The 20,049-nt window shown below is 42.9% G+C and overlaps 1 protein-coding gene across 8 annotated transcripts in view; it reads right to left on the reverse strand.

Moving 5' to 3' along the window:
• LOC117470688 (NACHT, LRR and PYD domains-containing protein 12-like) overlaps positions 1-20,049 on the reverse strand; it is a 38,459-nt gene that overhangs the window by 1,831 nt on the left and 16,579 nt on the right. For 4 of the 8 annotated variants that reach the window (XM_034115516.1, XM_034115514.1, XM_034115518.1 and 1 more), the window contains 9 exons: positions 9,892-11,671; positions 9,632-9,805; positions 7,698-7,871; positions 7,162-7,335; positions 6,626-6,799; positions 6,090-6,263; positions 5,554-5,727; positions 5,233-5,406; positions 519-565 (listed from right to left, as the gene is read on the reverse strand). In XM_034115516.1, the coding sequence (XP_033971407.1) occupies positions 519-565; positions 5,233-5,406; positions 5,554-5,727; positions 6,090-6,263; positions 6,626-6,799; positions 7,162-7,335; positions 7,698-7,871; positions 9,632-9,805; positions 9,892-11,671 (3,045 nt within the window). The other 4 variants (XM_034115520.1, XM_034115517.1, XM_034115519.1 and 1 more) reach the window with 4 other exon arrangements.

Genomic DNA, 20,049 nt, shown 5'->3' on the forward strand with positions numbered 1-20,049 from the left:
AAGCTTCAAGAGGTCATGTTCTAATGAATAAATAGCACCTCCATCATCTGTGTCTCTAGAGCAGGGGTCTCCAACCTTTTTTAGGGTGAGGGCTACTTTCAAAAAATAAAACAAGTCGTGAGCTACTTTTACTCCTCTTTTTGTTGTTTTTTGCAGTGTATATATTTAGCACATTTTAACATCATGACATGCTGACCTTTAACCTTTGTGTCTGTTTGGGTCTGTGGGACCCCTTCAGTGTTTACTCAAAGAACAGGAGGGGTGTTAGATAGATATAGAGTTGTAGTAAGTAGATAGAGTTCGCTATGATTTAGGTTTCGTTTATGCATAGGGTCGATTCTTTTAATTACATTTCCTTTTTTGTTTTGTGTATTTTATACATTTTGGATTTGCTTGGCGAGCTATTTTTAGAACATGCCATGCGGGCGACTCACGTTGCCCCTGCGAGCGACTAAGTGCCCGCGGGCACCGTGTTGGCTACCCCTGCTCTAGAGAGAAGCTGACTGATCCACACTTACACTTCCTCACACCTGCTCTGAACCTCTGCTCTCCACCACGGTCCAGCCTGGAGGAAGAAACACATGTGAGAAACAGAACAGCGTATTGTTAGAATAAAGTATTTATCAATGTTCATCATAATAATAAATCCTATGTGTCCGAAGGGAGCAGGAGGGAGCAGATGCTTATTGATCCCCCTCACTTCCTGCTGATCAATGATTATCCTTTCAATCATCTCTGAAAGTTATTCCTACTTACATATTTACATTTATACATTTACAATCATTTCTCCTCTTCAATCTCCTTTCTTCATTCTCATACTTTCCCAAAGAAGTGTTTCTGTGCATCCTTCAAAGTGAATGCTATGTGTGCTTTGTTTGAACTCCTGCTCCAAGCCGCTCCATGAAACCCCCCCCCACAGATTGTTCTGCTCTTCTCAGAGTTCTTCTGACCTTGAGTTGTTTCAGATGTAGATCTCCTCTCAGATGATACCCCCCCCTCTCTGTCTATGAACAACGTCTGTAGTGTCCTAGGAAGTAGATGATCTCTTGCTCTGTACATGATGCAGTTTGAAATGTAACCAGATCAGTAAACTTCAGTGTGTGTGACTTCAAGAATAATGAATGAGTGTGTTCAAGATATCCAACATTATTGATTACTCTTAGAGCCCTTTTTTGTAATGTGCATAACGGCTGCAGGTTGGTTTTGTGTTTCCCCAGATCTCCACACAGTAACTCAGACATGGAGATATGAGTGTATCGCACAGAGTATATCATGATGTGATATGAGTGTATCACACAGAGTATATCATGATGTGATATGAGTAGGGATGGGTATCGTTAAGGTTTTAACGGTACTACTACTTTTATCGATACCGCTTATCGGTCCGGTCTTTTAACGGTACTCTTATCGGTTCTTTTGGAGAGAAAAATGAGGTAAACGAACTATATGTTGTATGTCAGGGACTACGAATGGAAATTAGCTCAAAGCTAAAATCCGGCATATTTACCCTTGAAGCATTATTTGTCTAAAGTGTTCATTAATGTGCATTGTCCCTATTCAAATAAACGATTAAATGACAAATGAAAATAAACAAATTGTGAACAAAACTAACATTGCTTTTTATTTAAATTAAATACATAATATTTCACATCAAAAGAAACAACAACGTTTTAACAAATGGTATTAAATAATGTGATGACAGAACTGTGAACAGAATGGCTGAAACTTTAACAAACTAAATAACTCAGTTACCTCTAATCATCAACCCATGTTTTTGTATCATTGAGTTAGCTCCGTGTGTTGCTGCTAGCATACATAACACCTGACGTGGAAACGTTACTCGTGGATGGGGACAGACAGTCAAACCCGGTGCATTCCTCCGTCTGAATGTGGAGCACTTTTGCTAAATGTTTAGACAAATTGCTCGTGTTACCGCCCTGACATGCTAAACTCTTATTGCACTTTAGGCAACGAGCGAGACGGGTAAAGTTGAACCACACCTCGGAGCGCGTTCTCTCCGCCATCTCCTCCGTGTGTGTGTGTTGCTGCATGTAGCAGCTGCGTGTGTGTAAACTGCCCCGCCCCCTCGAACACAGACGGGGGAGAGAGATCTCTCGTCTGGATTGGAGAGATCGAAAATACTAAAAATGACGCATTTTGCAGTCTTCTTGCGTATTAGAAACGGAGTTGGCGACACTAAAACTGCAATATAATGTTTGTGTAGCAATAATACACATGACATATTTTTTAGATGTCTCCAGTACCGATAAAAAGACCGATAACGTCGGAGATTAACGGTACCACGGTCTTTAATAATTCAGCCCCGGGGCCCGTTTAATACCGGGGCTCGGTACCCATCCCTAGATATGAGTGTATCACACAGAGTATATCATGATGTGATATGAGTGTATCACACAGAGTATATCATGATGTGATATGAGTGTATCACAGAGAGTGTATCATGATGTGATATGAGTGTATCGCACAGAGTATATCATGATGTGATATGAGTGTATCGCACAGAGTATATCATGATGTGATATGAGTGTATCACAGAGTATATCATGATGTGATATGAGTGTATCACACAGAGTATATCATGATGTGATATGAGTGTATCACACAGAGTATATCATGATGTGATATGAGTGTATCACAGAGTATATCATGATGTGATATGAGTGTATCACAGAGTATATCATGATGTGATATGAGTGTATCACACAGAGTATATCATGATGTGATATGAGTGTATCACAGAGAGTATATCATGATGTGATATGAGTGTATCACACAGAGTATATCATGATGTGATATGAGTGTATCACACAGAGTATATCATGATGTGATATGAGTGTATCACAGAGTATATCATGATGTGATATGAGTGTATCACAGAGTATATCATGATGTGATATGAGTGTATCACACAGAGTATATCATGATGTGATATGAGTGTATCACAGAGAGTATATCATGATGTGATATGAGTGTATCACACAGAGTATATCATGATGTGATATGAGTGTATCACAGAGTGTATCATGATGTGATATGAGTGTATCACACAGAGTATATCATGATGTGATATGAGTGTATCACAGAGTATATCATGATGTGATATGAGTGTATCACAGAGTATATCATGATGTGATATGAGTGTATCACAGAGTATATCATGATGTGATATGAGTGTATCACAGAGTATATCATGATGTGATATGAGTGTATCACAGAGTATATCATGATGTGATATGAGTGTATCACACAGAGTATATCATGATGTGATATGAGTGTATCGCACAGAGTATATCATGATGTGATATGAGTGTATCACAGAGTATATCATGATGTGATATGAGTGTATCACAGAGTATATCATGATGTGATATGAGTGTATCACACAGAGTATATCATGATGTGATATGAGTGTATCACAGAGAGTATATCATGATGTGATATGAGTGTATCACACAGAGTATATCATGATGTGATATGAGTGTATCACACAGAGTATATCATGATGTGATATGAGTGTATCACAGAGTGTATCATGATGTGATATGAGTGTATGTATGAACATAAATGCATTAAAGTATTCTTTAATGCAGTTATGTTTTCTTCAGTTCTCAATCTTTTGTATTTGAAATGGCTGGAGACTTTAGGTTTCTTATAACTGCAGTGATAGACAATAAGAACAGGTGAATGATCACTTTGCAGTCCATGTTGATGTATTTTTCGCTGTTTTCTCTGGAATCGGGCCTTTCTGGCGATCTCAGCATTTCTTTTAGTGAGGTGTTCATTCATATATACATCCGAGCCCTTAAGCCGTCTTCCCTGTTTCAGAAGTTCAGTTTTATGTTTTCTGTTGGCAAACCTTATTATTATTGCCGGTTTATCTGTTTTATTTCTGTGTGGTAGCGGGTGACAGGCCTCGATGTTGTCGCTGTCAATCTCTATTCCCTTGGAGTTGAGGAAGGCCGTCACCTGTAGCTCCACAGATGTAGCATCCTCCTCACTTGTGTCCCCTCCGGTCATCCTCATCGCCGCCTGGGCGTATGAGCGGGGTTTCGTCTCCAGTCCAGTGATTATGATGTTGTGGATTCGGGTGTATTGCTCCAGCTCATCCACCCGATTTTCCAGCAAGAATATCCTTTTTTCCTTTTCGGAGTTTTGTAGCCTCAGGGCTTTAACTTCCTCCACCAGGCTCATAATGTTATCTGTTGCTGTCTTACAACAGATACCTCCTCCGTCAACATGTCTAACGATCGTTTAATGTCGTCAACCTCCTCAGCACGCGGAGGAATCTTTTTTGGTGGCATTGCGTTTTGTTTAGGATTATTATATAACGGAGAGAAAGAGGAAATGAGTGTTTCCGTCTCTCTGCGGATCCTTCTGCTTGTTGTGACACAGACTACTTTCACTTCCAGGTCTGTGTTAAGAACAAAGCTCAAAGCTCATAATGTGCAGAAAACCAAAACTGTGGTCCAAACAGTAGCAATCCTTGTTGTATGTGCTTTCCTGCTAAACACCAAAGAAGCACATGCATTCCTCCTGACCAAGACAACGTGCACATATGAAGCTGATTCAACAAAACTAAAGGACATCCCTTCTTTGCCACTTCCTCGGCTAGCTTGAGCCCTCAGTTTACCGGGTCGCTCATTAAAGCACTTCATGACTGACAACGTGGCGAATATAATGTAGTCAAACTCATCCATTTTTACAGATTCGCAGATTTTGATGCTTTGCGTCCCGGTCAGCTGGGATAGATCGCCGAGATGCCGACTGGCAGAGACACTGGCTGCCGAAAACAAACAAAACCGAACCAACCTCCCCAAGTTTAACGAAACAAAAAACAGACAAACAAACAACTAAGTGAAACAATTAATAAGCACAAAAATAACCTACGTCAAATGAACGCATATTAAAGAGTCCGGATCGTCCCTCTGGGAATCTAAAATGTCAAACAGAATCTCATCTCAACACATTTAGCAGTTGGTGAGATATCTCAGTCAGAACCAAATCCATAAACTGACCATCATTACCCTCCCTAGAGCCAGGAAACCAGTGGTTCTGATGTTTGGACTGAATGGCTGTTTCCATGTAATAAGACTTGAAGGTTAACTCACTGCAGTGAACATAATCAAGGGAAATGAGACGTCCTTCATGATGGAAGACCAGAGATGAAGGAGATGAAATTAGAAAAATAGGAGCAAGTCAGTCTGTCCATACCTGAGTGTCTCCAGACTGCAGAGTGGATCCTCCCGTCCAGCAGACAGCAGCTTCTCTCCTGAGTATCCTGGATGATTGTAGCTCAGGTCCAGCTCTCTCAGATGGGAGGGGTTGGAGCTCAGAGCTGAAGCCAGAGAAACACAGCCTTCCTCTGTGACCAGACAGCCGGACAGACTGGAATCAGGGAATACAGTAAACTCAGTGTTCTTAAAAGTCACCTCAGCAGGAAAATCATACAGAGGTGGACCATCTTCATCAACGTGAACAAAAAGCTGGATGAAAATAATTGAACTGCTTGAAAATAAAAAGCTGAACTCTGACCTGAGAGTCTCCAGTTCACAGTGTGGACTCTTCAGTCCAGCAGATACCAGCTTCACTCCTGAATCCTTCAGGTCGTTGTTACCCAGGTCCAGCTCTCTCAGACTAGAGGACTGGGAGCTGAGGACTGAGGACAGAGCTTCACAGCTTCTCTCCGACAGGTTACAGCCAGTTAACCTTGAAAGAAATGAATGAATATGACAACATTCCTTTAATATTAAATGTGATTGAGCGCAAAGTTTCAACATACAATCTTTTCTAGTTCTTTTGTCAAATGATACCATCTGTTTGTCTGTGCATGTTTGGGTTGGTCAATCAGTCAGATACATTGAGATGAAGATAAGTGACACCATCTGTCTTCAAATATAATCAGATTGTTATCATGGTTTTGTGGTTTATTGTTTTGAAGAAGAAAAATAAACAAAAAACCGAAGGAGAATCGAAATGTATTATTATTCTAATTTGATAAAACTGGAAATGAGTCGATAGAAATGGCTGAACAAAACCACTGACTGTTAACATATCAGCTGAACTCTGACCTGAGAGTCTTCAGTTCACAGTGTGGACTCTCCAGTCCAGCAGATACCAGCTTCACTCCTGAATCCTTCAGGTCGTTGTTACTCAGGTCCAGCTCTCTCAGACTAGAGGACTGGGAGCTGAGGACTGAGGACAGAGCTTCACAGCTTCTCTCCGACAGGTTGCAGCCAGTTAACCTTGAAAGAAATGAATAAATATGACAAAATTCCTTTAATATTAAATGTGATTGAGCGCAAAGTTTCAACATACAATCTTTTCTAGTTCCTTTGTCAAATGATACCATCTGTTTGTCTGTGCATGTTTGGGTTGGTCAATCAGTCAGATACATTGAGATGTAGATAAGTGACGCCATCTGTCTTCAAATATAATCAGATTGTTATCATGGTTTTGTGGTTTATTGTTTTGAAAAAGAAAAATAAACAAAAAACCGAAGGAGAATCAAAATGTATTATTATTCTAATTTGATAAAACTGGAAATGAGTCGATAGAAATGGCTGAACAAAACCACTGACTGTTAACATATCAGCTGAACTCTGACCTGAGAGTCTCCAGTTCACAGTGTGGACTCTCCAGTCCATCAGACAGCAGCTTCACTCCTGAATCCTTCAGGTCGTTGTTACTCAGGTCCAGCTCTCTCAGACTAGAGGACTGGGAGCTGAGGACTGAGGACAGAGCTTCACAGCTTCTCTCCGACAGGTTGCAGCCAGTTAACCTTGAAAGAAATGAATACATATGACAACATTCCTTTAATATTAAATGTGATTGAGCGCAAAGTTTCAACATACAATCTTTTCTAGTTCCTTTGTCAAATGATACCATCTGTTTGTCTGTGCATGTTTGGGTTGGTCAATCAGTCAGATACATTGAGATGAAGATAAGTGACGCCATCTGTCTTCAAATATAATAAGATTGTTATAATGGTTTTGTGGTTTATTGTTTTGAAGAAGAAAAATAAACAAAAAACCGAAGGAGAATCGAAATGTATTATTATTCTAATTTGATAAAACTGGAAATGAGTCGATAGAAATGGCTGAACAAAACCACTGACTGTTAACATATCAGCTGAACTCTGACCTGAGAGTCTCCAGAGTACAGTGTGGACTCTCCAGTCCATCAGACAGCAGCTTCACTCCTGAATCCTTCAGGTCGTTGTTACTCAGGTCCAGATCTCTCAGACTAGAGGACTGGGAGCTGAGGACTGAGGACAGAGCTTCACAGCTTCTCTCTGACAGGTTGCAGCCAGTTAACCTTGAAAGAAATGAATGAATATGACAACATTCCTTTAATATTAAATGTGATTGAGCGCAAGGTTTCAACATACAATCTTTTCTAGTTCTTTTGTCAAATGATACCATCTGTTTGTCTGTGCATGTTTGGGTTGGTCAATCAGTCAGATACATTGAGATGAAGATAAGTGACGCCATCTGTCTTCAAATATAATCAGATTGTTATAATGGTTTTGTGGTTTATTGTTTTGAAGAAGAAAAATAAACAAAAAACCGAAGGAGAATCGAAATGTATTATTATTCTAATTTGATAAAACTGGAAATGAGTCGATAGAAATGGCTGAACAAAACCACTGACTGTTAACATATCAGCTGAACTCTGACCTGAGAGTCTCCAGTTCACAGTGTGGGCTCTCCAGTCCATCAGACAGCAGCTTCACTCCTGAATCCTTCAGGTCGTTGTTACTCAGGTCCAGATCTCTCAGACTAGAGGACTGGGAGCTGAGGACTGAGGACAGAGCTTCACAGCTTCTCTCCGACAGGTTACAGCCAGTTAACCTTGAAAGAAATGAATAAATATGACAACATTCCTTTAATATTAAATGTGATTGAGCGCAAGGCAGTGTTGTAGTCAAGTCACCAATTCACGAGTCCAAGTCACTCTCGAGTCACCACTCTTTGAGTCCGAGTCCAAGTCCGAGTCACCTAGGGAGAGTCGTAGTCGAGTCCGAGTCCAAGTCCGAGTCACCCAAGGAGTGTCCGAGTCGAGTCCGAGTCCGAGTCATCATTACCTGTGTTTGAGTCCGAGTCCAAGTCCGAGTCACCCAAGGAGTGTCCGAGTCGAGTCCGAGTCCGAGTCATCATTACCTGTGTTCGAGTCCGAGTCACCCAAGGAGTGTCCGAGTCGAGTCCGAGTCCGAGTCATCATTACCTGTGTTCGAGTCCGAGTCAAAGTCCGAGTCACCCAACGAGTGTCCGAGTCGAGTCCGGGTCACAAGTCTTCATGTATTAATCTTTGTGGATATATGTGTTGAAATGTAGCTGCTCCTCTACATTGCTTTTATCCTGTCATGTTATACTAATCTGTCTATTGAACTGCTGTGAAGCCAGTTTGGCTACAATTCTTGAAATAGTACTATACAAATAGAAAGCGTATTACTAATATTAATATTATTATTATTAGTATTATTATTGTAAATGACCTATAATATGTCTAACTATATTTAAAATGAGTTACCTTTTAGAGAAGTGATTATATTTGTATGCCAATATTTTCCTATGGTAAAGTTTTCGTTTTGCACTTTTATTTTGATAGTAATAAGATCAGGACTCTTATTTTGAAGGAACTTTTACCGGTTAAATTGGTTTACTGATGAAGATTAAGCCCCAGAAAGCACATGGCTACTTAGCATGCAAAATGACGTCATTCTGTATGTTAAGTAGCCATGTGCTTTCGTGTTATCGGCTGAATCACGTTACTCTGATGATAGTGTTCAAGACAGCCTATATGTCTGAACTCGATCCTTAGAGTAATGTGTTACGGAGTCTTCTCTTCAATATTGTTTCCACATAGAGCATTTTGCGCTGCTCTTTTCCAATGTGGAAGCAGAATGTGTGAAAGCATACAGCACGATGCGGGGTGTGTCTCTGGACATCTCTAGACTGGAATAGCGGGGCCCAGTACGTGAACTCGCCTTGCAGGTGCACACGCAGGGATAGAGGACATCAGACTCCAGAGAAAACTTGCTCGAGTCCGAGTCCAAGTCGGAGCGCCAATGTACAAGTCGAGTCCGAGTCATCGTGGGCGGGAAATTCACGAGTCCGAGTCCAAGTGTACGCCAGAATTCACGAGTCCGAGTCCGAGTCCAAGTCATCGTGCGCGAGAATTCACGAGTCCAAGTCCGAGTCACGTCAATCAGTGCGCAAGTCCGAGTCGAGTCACGAGTCCCGAAAATCGACACTGGAGTCCGACTCGAGTCCGAGTCCAGGACTCGAGTACTCCATCTCTGGCGCAAGGTTTCAACATACAATCTTTTCTAGTTCCTTTGTCAAATGATACCATCTATTTGTCTGTGCATGTTTGTGTTTGTCAATCAGTCAGATACATTGAGATGTAGATAAGTGACGCCATCTGTCTTCAAATATAATCAGATTGTTATCATGGTTTTGTGGTTTATTGTTTTGAAGAAGAAAAATAAACAACAAACCGAAGGAGAATCGAAATGTATTATTATTCTAATTTGATAAAACTGGAAATTAGTTCTATAGAAATGGCTGAACAAAACCACTGACTGTTAACATATCAGCTGAACTCTGACCTGAGAGTCTCCAGTTCACAGTGTGGACTCTCCAGTCCAGCAGATACCAGCTTCACTCCTGAATCCGGCAGGTCGTTGTTACTCAGGTCCAGCTCTCTCAGACTAGAAGAGTGGGAGCTGAGGACTGAGGACAGAGCTTCACAGCTTCTCTCTGACAGTTTGCAGCCACTCAGCCTGGGGAAAGATCAGCAGTGAACACAAAGAGTTTTATTCTCATGTCTCAACCTGTTCCTAGTTAATGTAGTTTGATCTCCACTTACAGAGCTTTCCTGGAGGCTTTGACCACTGGCAGCAGCTTCAGAAGAGCCTCCTCTGAAGCTGAGTATTTCTGCAGGTCAAACTCTTCCAGATCATCTTCTGATGACAGTAAGATGAAGACCAGAGCTGACCACTGAGCAGGAGACAGTTTATCTGTGGAGAGACTTCCTGATCTCAGGGACTGTTGGATCTCCCCCACTAGAGAACGATCATTCAGTTCATTCAGACAGTGGAACAGGTTGATGCTTTTCTCCGGAGACGGGTTCTTTCTTATCTTTTTCTTGATGTATTTCACTGTTTTCTGGTTGATCTCTGAGCTACTTCCTGTCTGCGTCAGCAGGTCGGGTAGGAGTTTCTGATTGGTCTGCAGTGAAAGACCCAGGAGGAAGCGGAGGAACAAGTCCAGGTGTCCGTTTGGACTCTGTAAGGCCTTGTCCACAGCACTCTGGTAGAGATCTGTTAGTTTAGGTTTGGGTCTGAAGACTTTAGGCAGCCAGGAGTTTGTTGGTTCTTCTTTCAGCAGGTTGACTCCAGAGTTGATGAAGGTCAGATGGACATGAAGAGCAGCCAGAAACTCCTGAACGCTCAGATGGACGAAGCAGAACACTGTGTTCTTGTACGTTCCTCTCTCCTCTCTAAAGACATGTGTGAACACTCCTGAGTACACTGAGGCTGCTCTGATATCGATGCCACACTCTCTCAGGTCGGACTCATAGAAGATCAGGTTGCCTTTCTGCAGCTGCTCAAAAGCCAGTTTTCCCAGAGACTCCATCATCTTCATCCTGCTCTCTGGACTCCTGTGTGGATCTGTCTCAGCTCCTCCATCATACTTGACGTTCACTTTGGACTGAACCACCAGGAAGTGGATGTACATCTCAGTCAGGGTCTTGGGCAGCTCTCCTCCCTCAGTTTTCAACATGTCCTCCAGAACTGAAGCAGAGATCCAGCAGAAGACTGGGATGTGGCACATGATGTGGAGGCTTCGTGAGGTCTTGATGTGGGAGATGATGGTGCCGGCCAGCTTCTGATCTGTGAATCTCTTCCTGAAGTACTCCTCCTTCTGTGGGTCAGTGAACCCTCGGACCTCTGTCACCATGTCCACACACTCAGTGATCTGATTGGCTGCTGCAGGTCGTGTGGTTATCCAGAGGCAAGCAGAGGGAAGCAGCTTCCCCCTGATGAGGTTTGTCAGCAGCCGATCCACTGAGGTGGACTCTGAGACATCAGTCAGGATGTCAGTGTTGTGGAAGTCCAGAGGAAGTCGACACTCATCCAGACCGTCAAAGATGAACACAACCGGGAACTGATCAAACATGCAGATTCCTGCCTCTCTGGTTTCAGAGAAGAAGTGATGAACAAGTTCCACCAAGCTGTACTTGTTCTCTTTCACCACATTCAGCTCTCTGAAGGTGAATGGAAATATGAACTGGATGTCCTGGTTGGCTTTGCCTTCAGCCCAGTCCAGAGTGAACTTCTGTGTTAAGACTGTTTTCCCAATGCCAGCCACTCCCTTTGTCATCACTCTGATTGGTGTACCTCTTTCAGTTGAGCCTTTAAAGAGGTCTTCTTGTCTGATGGGTGTTTCTGATCTGCCTGGTTTACTGGATGCTTGTTCGATCTGTCTGATCTCATGTTCCTTGTTGACCTCTCCGGTGTGTCCCCTGGTGATGTAGATCTCCGTGTAGATTTTATGTAGGGATTCAGATTTTTCCATAAATTTGATATTTTCATATTTTTTCTTCAGGTTTGATTTGAGTTCACCTTGGCACTTAGTGAGAATATCTGAATGAATAAGAAAGACATTTACACAAAAGACACATCAAAATATTTCCTTCTAATTGGACCCATTTCTGACAAAATAGCAGGTTATTTTCCTTATATCAAGTCACTGGATCGTGTTGCATAATTATCTGTACATTGTCCAGTATAAGTTCCACCCCACAGAGAACCATCAGTTTTCCCACAGAGAACCATGGCCCTAAACCTGACTGACTCTTATTCCTGCTGGCGGGAGATGAGGCATGATACCAGCAGATCCCAACACCCACTGAGGGTGTGGACACAGCTCTCTCTCCAGTTATACAGGAAGTGGATGGCTCTTACTGTGTCGCAGTATACTCCTGCAGTAGCCTACCATCTACAAGATACCCTGGGGGGTCACAGTAATAACCCGTCCCTTCCTCCCCAAGTCATGTTGGACGGCAAATGATACCTCCTTCCACCTGTAGGGGTAGTAACTAGAGAATGCAATTCCTGAAGAAATTGCTAGTGGGAATGCTTTATGCTGAAAAGCTGACGCTAAACTGCTATGCTGAAATGTAATGTGTAAGAAGAAAGTGAAGAATTTAGATTGAAATGATACATGAACACTGGGGGCTTGAATGTGTGATGAGAGAAGAAAAGAAAGTAAAAAGGCACTTTTCACTGAAGTTATGAGAAAACCTCAGAGACAGAGACAAAGGAAGAAAGGCTTTCTATGCTATCAAAAAGTCTTCAAATATAGATATACCTGTTAGAATCTGGCTCACAATATTCAATTCAATAATAGAACCAATCATACTGTATGGTAGCGAAGTGTGGGGTCCCCTTGGAAATCAAGACTTTGATAAATGGGACAAACACCCAATAGAAACCCTACATGCGGAGATATGCAAGAGCATCCTGAGAGTCCACAGGAACACCCCCAACAATGGATGCCGAGCTGAGCTAGGCCAATTCCCCCTTTTAATTAGGTTACAAAAAAGAGCAGTCAAATTCTACAACCACCTAAAAACCAGTGATCCTAACTCCTACCATTACAAAGCCCTCCATTGCCAAGAGGAGAACATAGAGAGGAGTCCCCTCAACCAGCTGGTGCTGAGGCTCACCTCCTCTAACAGGACAAGGCCTCAACCAGCTGGTGCTGAGGCTCACCTCCTCTAACAGGACAAGGCCTCAGGACAGCCCTCACACAATCTGGCCCAACCAAATCATAGCTAAAGCAAAATAAAAGTACATCAACTATTGGACATGTACCACAAAAACCCAAAACAAACTTCAATGCTATTTGGCTCTAAACAGACAGTACACGGTGGCAAACTATCTGACCGCCGTGACTGATCCCAAACTGAGGAAGACATTAACAATGTACAGACTCAGTGACCACAGCCTGGCCGTAGAGACTGGCCGACACAGACCTGGCTGCCTAGAGAAGAGAGGCTGTGTCAGCTCTGTCCACAGAGACAGGTGGAGACAGACAGGTGAGAGACAGACAGAGAGAGAGAGACAGGTGAGAGAGAGACAGGTGGAGACAGACAGGTGAGAGACAGACAGAGAGAGAGAGGTGGAGACAGAGCAACACTTCCTGCTGCACTGTCAAACATACAAAGACATTAGAACAAAGTTATTTACAAAGATAACATGTAAACTCCAAGATTTTTAATAACTGTCTGACCAGAATAAAATGCAACATGTACTTGGAGAAAATAGTGCCAGCAGCATAGAAGCAGGGAAATATGTGAGCACATGTCACAGCCTAAGAGACAGCAACAACACATAACAGCTGTTCCTCACAGCTCACTCTGATCACTCCTCTACTTCATGGGTCTCTTTTCTTTCTTTCTTTTTACATTTGATACTTGAGGTTTTGTAATAATATATTGTTGTAAATTGTTTAATGAATGAATTGTATTTGTATTTTTATTTCTTTTCTTATCATATCACTATTGAATTGTATTATCCTTGACGCTTTGGCAATATTGTTCACCTGACATTCATGCCAATAAAGCTTATTGAATTGAAATTGAATTGAATTGAGAGAGAGAGAGAGAGAGAGAGAGAGAGAGAGAGAGAGAGGAGAGAGAGAGAGATAGCGAGAGAGAGAGAGAGAGAGAGAGAGAGAGAGAGAGAGAGAGAGAGAGAGAGAAGAGAGAGAGAGACTTTAAGATAAAGTCAGAAATCATTCCAATGTGTAGAGGACAGCAAAAAAAAACAAAAACAGTTGAAAAGAGTGATCAGTAAAATCAGCATGAAAATAGAAAGAAAGAATGCTAACTAGAGAGAGAGAGAGAGGTGTGTGTGTGTATGGCATCATGGCGGCCACGCGTGAGTGGTGAGAGGAACTCGCTCACCTTTTTTGAACATCTAAGCTCACATACACCCGTTGTAACTGCCATCGTTATTGCAGTGGGGATATAAGATGCACTGGACGCTTTTGGTACACAATGGTGTCTCGTTACCCCACGCTGAGATTGGCCTTTAAACAAGCCCTGAACAGCGGGCGAGTCTACAAACAACGCCTGAACGTCTGCGACCCAAGCCCAACACCGGCCGGAGATGTTCGTGTAGACTTGGAGCAATATGCGCGATTATTGTCAGATTGTGAGTGGACTACTTTCCAGAGAGATGAAAGAGCGTACAGGGGGACACTGGACACAAAACTGCTCCAGGTAAGATCTAACTTTGCTGTTACTCACGGAGGCGCAGAGAAGTGGGGCAGGCTGGTGACAATCCTGACCAGCGCTTTTTTCATTAATGGAATATTCTCCGCGACGCAACGAAACTCGCGTCCGTACGGATTCCAGCTTCTGAAATATGTCGCCAGAATCCTGAAGAAATTCCCTCTTTCTGCCGACTTCCCGGTGGACCTTACACCTGACTCGCTGACACCATGGATAGAAATGCAGCTTCACTTCATCCGTGAGAGAATACAACCAGCGCTGCGGGCCGCCGGGACAGAGACACTACGGCAGCAAAGGAAAGTTTCTAGGAACAAGCTGGCATATCTCTGGCAACACCGCAAATCAAAGGCAATCGATATCATTTTAAATAACATCTGTTTTCCGGAAACCCCGCCCACTGTTAGTGATACAGCCAATGTGTATAACTACTATAAAGCCAAATGTCAAACTGTGCCGAGGGCTACTCCCCTGGCCACGCCCCCTTGGTACAATTTCATTGACAGAATAGAGCCAGGCTATTTCCCAGATACCCAGGATTTTACAACTGAGGTGGATGCAGTTCTGGCTTCTCTTCCTAATAACAAGGCTAGTGGATCTGATGGGGTCATCTATGAGACGCTGAGAGCTACCAGGCCCACGTCAACACAGACACTCACACACATCTTCAATGCCTGCCGGATCAATGAGAAGGTGCCTGCTTCGTGGAAGGGGCCCTCATTCACAGGATACCAAAAAAGGAAAATGTCCCAGATGATCCTTCCACTTGGCGTGACATTTCACTATTGCCCCACTATATACAAAGTCTTTATGAAGTGCCTACTCACCCGCATCTTACCCTGGCTGGTGGACACAGGGATTCTCTCCCCCCATCAGAAAGCATATATCAACAGACAGGGAATGAACGAACATGTGTTTTGCTTAAAAACCGGAATAGATGATTTCAAACATGGATCATCTAAATTCTACACAGTGTTTTTGGACTTTAGAGACGCGTTTGGTACACTCTCCCATGAGGTGATGCTAAAAGCATTAGAGGAAATACACCTGCCTCAGCCTTTTGTGAATGTGGTATCCAATGTCTCACACTCAGTGTTTAAGAACGCCGCTGTTGGTGAGGATGTTCTGACATTTACCATCAAAGCAAGACTGCAGGTATTACCCACTAAGTACAATCTGTCCACCTGGTACCCTCACATTCACACTCCATTCTGTTTAAAACCACCAGGATTCACAACAACACAGAGATCCATTGCACACATAACAAATGGATGTAATGCATACAAACGCCTGTACATAGCCAGTCATGACCGTATTGTGGACATTGTGTCTGATGCGGTACAAAACATCTTACCATCGAGCGCAGCAATGTACAAAGCACACTAGAGTGTTACCAGAATGGTTTGGCTTTACCAATGATGTCTTTGCTAACATCCCAAATACACCTGATGTTGTTTTTGTTGACACCAACCACAGGGAGGTGCTAATATTAGAAGTAGGCTGTGCCTTTGACCTGTACATGGACCAGGCTTTCCAGGACAAGTATATCAAATACCAACCACTGCTCCATGTCATAACCAGCTTTGGGTACAAGTGTAGATATAGCATACTCATATTCGGAAGTCTTGGCCATGTATATAAATGAGAATGAGAATTGCTGGAATGTCAAAGAGAAAAGCCAAACAAATTGCCAAATATTGCTCTGTTTCAGCTATTATTGGCAGCTTAGCCGTGTGGAGAAGGAGATGCTATGTGTTCCCTTAAGGCTGCTGCTTAGCCGTGTGGACAGACCCGGCGCCAGAACAAATCTAAAGGGAGGGCATATGATTTTCATGGGAGGGCACACAAAACCGTCATGTGCTGCGGGCCTGCGGCACAATATATATCAAACAGCAAGGCCAACTCTGCATCTTTGTGCAGCGTATACTCAAACAGCGATAGGAAGAGCCCACTGCCTGACTCGGACATGCTGTGGAGTGAATCGTGGTCACCTCTGAGAGGGAGTTGGTTGACAGCTAAAAAAGCTATAATATCAACAACAGCTGACACGTAATAACGGTTCCGTGCCAGCTGATCTGTGTGCACCAAAGTACTAATTTCCTTATTTGTTTCCTCGCGTATCTGTCTCTCTCTCCACAAACTCTCACATGAAATGTGTTCTTTTGATGCGGCATGTCTTAGCAGTCCTTTATCAGTCTGTAATGCGGGTTTCCAGTCGCAAAAACCTTTGACAGTAAAAGCCGCATCAGATGAAGACGTATTTACTTTAAACTGTCTACAGGGGAAACAAAAGGCTGCGTCTGCTTTTAGCGAATATTCAAGCTATGGTCTGTTGTACCATGCAGTGGCAACAGTGTGCTTCTTTCCTGAAAACAATCTCCCTGGATAACGATCCAGTTTCACCTGGTTGGGTTTATTAACCCCAAGATCATCTGGGGCTGTTGGTCTTTGAGCGTACCAATAGTACCTGTTGATGTGCTGCAAGATAGCGTCTGTAGTGGAGGCACAAGCACGGAGGAGGAGGATGCTGGCGGGTGTGGTACAGGGTGTGGCAACGCAGGTGGGGATGGTAGGGAGACAAGGAGCTGTGCCTCGGAGGACAGCGTTGGTGGCGCCCGCCTTGATGAGTCAAGGATTGGGCTCGCTAACTCAGCCCCGGGGTTTGCCGAGGTCAAGCTTGTGCTGCTGCAACGGCAGGTGCAGGGTCGCCAGCAGCACCATCGGCTGCAGTTCTTTCATCGCTATTTAGTTTTAATAAATCTTTAGACCTTTTAAGCCAATTTCTGATGTCCATTTTGTAATTCAAACAGAAATGGGAGTCTACAGAAATGCACAATAACAATAACAAATCCAGAATAGGCGGAGTGTGACGCTGTGATTGGTCTAAATGTGGACGAATCACAAATCACAACAGACACATGAATTTATTTGACGTAGCCTGCGATTTTTTTTTTTAGTTACTATCTGACATCACATACATCGTAGCATAAAAGTTCACAGTTAATTTATAATTAAAAAAATAAAGATCTTTTAAAAAAAATAAATTGATAAATAATAAAAAACTTGTTTATTGGGGGAGGGCAGGAATGTCAAATGGGAGGGCCTGGCCCTCCCTGGCCCTCCCACGGCGCCGGGCATGCGTGTGGAGAAGGAGATGCTATGTGTTCCCTTAAGGCTGCTGCTTAGCCGTGTGGAGAAGGAGATGCTATGTGTTCCCTTAAGGCTGCTGCTTAGCCGTGTGGAGAAGGAGATGCTATGTGTTCCCCTAAGTGTTTCCTGTGCTGCTTAGCCCCGTATATTTGATTCCCTGTCTTATGTAATATAATTTGTGGAACCAAATAAAGTATTAAAATGTGTGTGTGTGTGTGTGTGTGTGTGTGTGTGTGTGTGTGTGTGTGTGTGTGTGTGTGTGTGTGTGTGTGTGTGTGTGTGTGTGTGAGAGAGAGTGTGTGTCTGTTGTGTTTGTGAGAGAGAGAGAGAGAGAGAGAGAGAGAGAGAGAGGAGAAGAGAGAGGAGAGAGAGAGAGAGAGAGAGAGGAGAGAGAGAGAGAGAGAGGAGAGAGAGAGAGGAGAGAGAGCAGAAATGAACAGTTAGAACTGAATGCTGTCAGTTGGAGTGATGACATCATCGTGTTCCATTACACAGGTGTTTATATTTGAGCTAACGAGCTCTGTAGAGATCAAAGGTTTGCATTGTTCTGGATGAGAGATAAACCTGTTACATGTGAACGTTTTGTGGAAGAACGATAACAGATATCTGTGAAATTTCAAAACGTTAAGCATGTCAAGGAAGTTGAGTATCTGAAGTGTAATTTTTGTGTACTTTCGGGTTAATAATGTGGCCTTTTTGGCAGTTTAACTAAAGGTGTGCGGCTGCTGCTGTGAGGAAATATCAGCCGGAAATTACAATGGGTTTTAATGGAGACATGTTGAAAGTTTTTGTCACTTCATGCCCTCAAGAGGCATTTTGTTTAATTATTTTTGCTTAATTATTTGTCATTTTTCAAGCTACGAGATGTTTTCCTATGTTTGTCATGAAAGATTATGTCTCAGGAATGTAGGGTTTGGGAATTATGGCAGTTTAAAAAAAAATATAAAAAGGCAAATTTCAAGATTTCCTACCCTCTAGCTGTGACATCACGCACTCTAGTTAATGTTAAAATCTGAAGAAAGCCTCTTTACCAAGGTCTGAACAATGTTTAATATCTCTAAAAGTAAGAATCAGATTTAAAAGTTGTGTTACACGAATAATGTCAGAAAGATGTGTAACATTTTAAAGTTGGAATGAGGTTTCTGAGTGAAAGTATGAATGAACAGTTACCAGTTGAAGTCGCATGAAGATTGTTCAAGTCTGAAGATTTCCTCCATTGACTTCAATGGTTAAAAATGGGATGTATTATGGGATGTATCTCTGGAATTATTTAAGTTATGAATAATACAAATAATAGCCATCGATTCCCGACCGAGCTGAACGCTTTGATGTTTGAACGGAGTTTCTGCGATGTTGAATGCAGGAGGAGAAGAGGTGCAAACTTCCGGCGGAATAATAAAAAATGTGTCCGTAGAAGAACATTTAGTGGGAATGCTGTATCAGCCCCTCCAAGCCTCAGCTCTGCCTCCTGAACTCAGTGTGCATCAGTCCCATTCAACATCCTGAGACTGAGTCAGCAGCTAACCTACACTGTGGAAAACAGCCGGGGTCTATCCATGACTCCCCCCTCCTGAGATATCTGACAGTTCGGCAGGACAAACCTCATTCCTAACAGAATTGTCCGTTTCCTCGGAAAACGTAGCACTCAAGGACTCACTGCCATTTCAGAGCCCACTCAATCAATCAATCAATGTTTATTTATATAGCCCAATATCACAAATGTTACATTTGTCTCAGTGGACTTCACAGTTTGTACAGAATATCAGTATGACAATACGACACCCTCTGTCCTTAGACCCTCACATCGTACAAGGAAACACTTCCAAAAAAAAGGAAAAACCCCACAGTTTAAAGGGAAAAAATGGGAGAAACCTCAGGGAGAGCAACAGAGGAGGGCTCCCTCTCCCAGGACGGACAGACGTGCAATAGATGCCGTGTGTAAATTGAAAAGATAATACATTTACAACATAGGTAGTCCAAATGTTTGGAAATGCATGTGTCTGTAATAAGAAGATGAATCCACGAGGATATCCATCCAGGACTTATGATCCAGGACCACAGCAGCAGGCACAGCCACGACTCAAGATCCAGGGCTCGCGATCCAGGACTCAGGACCACAGCAACAGGATCAGCCACGACTCAAGATCCCGGCGTAGATAGACACCAAAAATACATGTGGGGAAGCTGGGTTATTGGGAACATGAGAGTACACAGGTACAGACAGAGAGAAGGAAGAAGTAAAGTGTCCCCCGACAAACTAAGCCTATAGCAGCAAAACTAGGGGCTGAATCTAATCAGCCCTAACTATAAGCTTTATCAAAAAGGAAGGTCTTAAGCGCACTCTTAAAAACAGATAGGCTGTCTGCGCCCTGTCTTCCAAACTGGAAGCTGATTCCACAAATGTGGAGCTTGATAAGAAAAGGCTCTGGCTCCCATTGTACTTTTAGAGACTCTAGGAACAACCAACAACCCTGCATTCTTGGAACGCAATGCCCTAGTAGGACAGTAGGGTATAATGAGTTCTTTAAGGTAAGATGGCGCCTTCCCATTAAGGGCTTTGTAGGCGAGAAGAAG

This window comes from Trematomus bernacchii, unplaced genomic scaffold, assembly GCF_902827165.1.
Source record: "Trematomus bernacchii unplaced genomic scaffold, fTreBer1.1, whole genome shotgun sequence".
Lineage (NCBI taxonomy): Eukaryota > Metazoa > Chordata > Actinopteri > Perciformes > Nototheniidae > Trematomus > Trematomus bernacchii.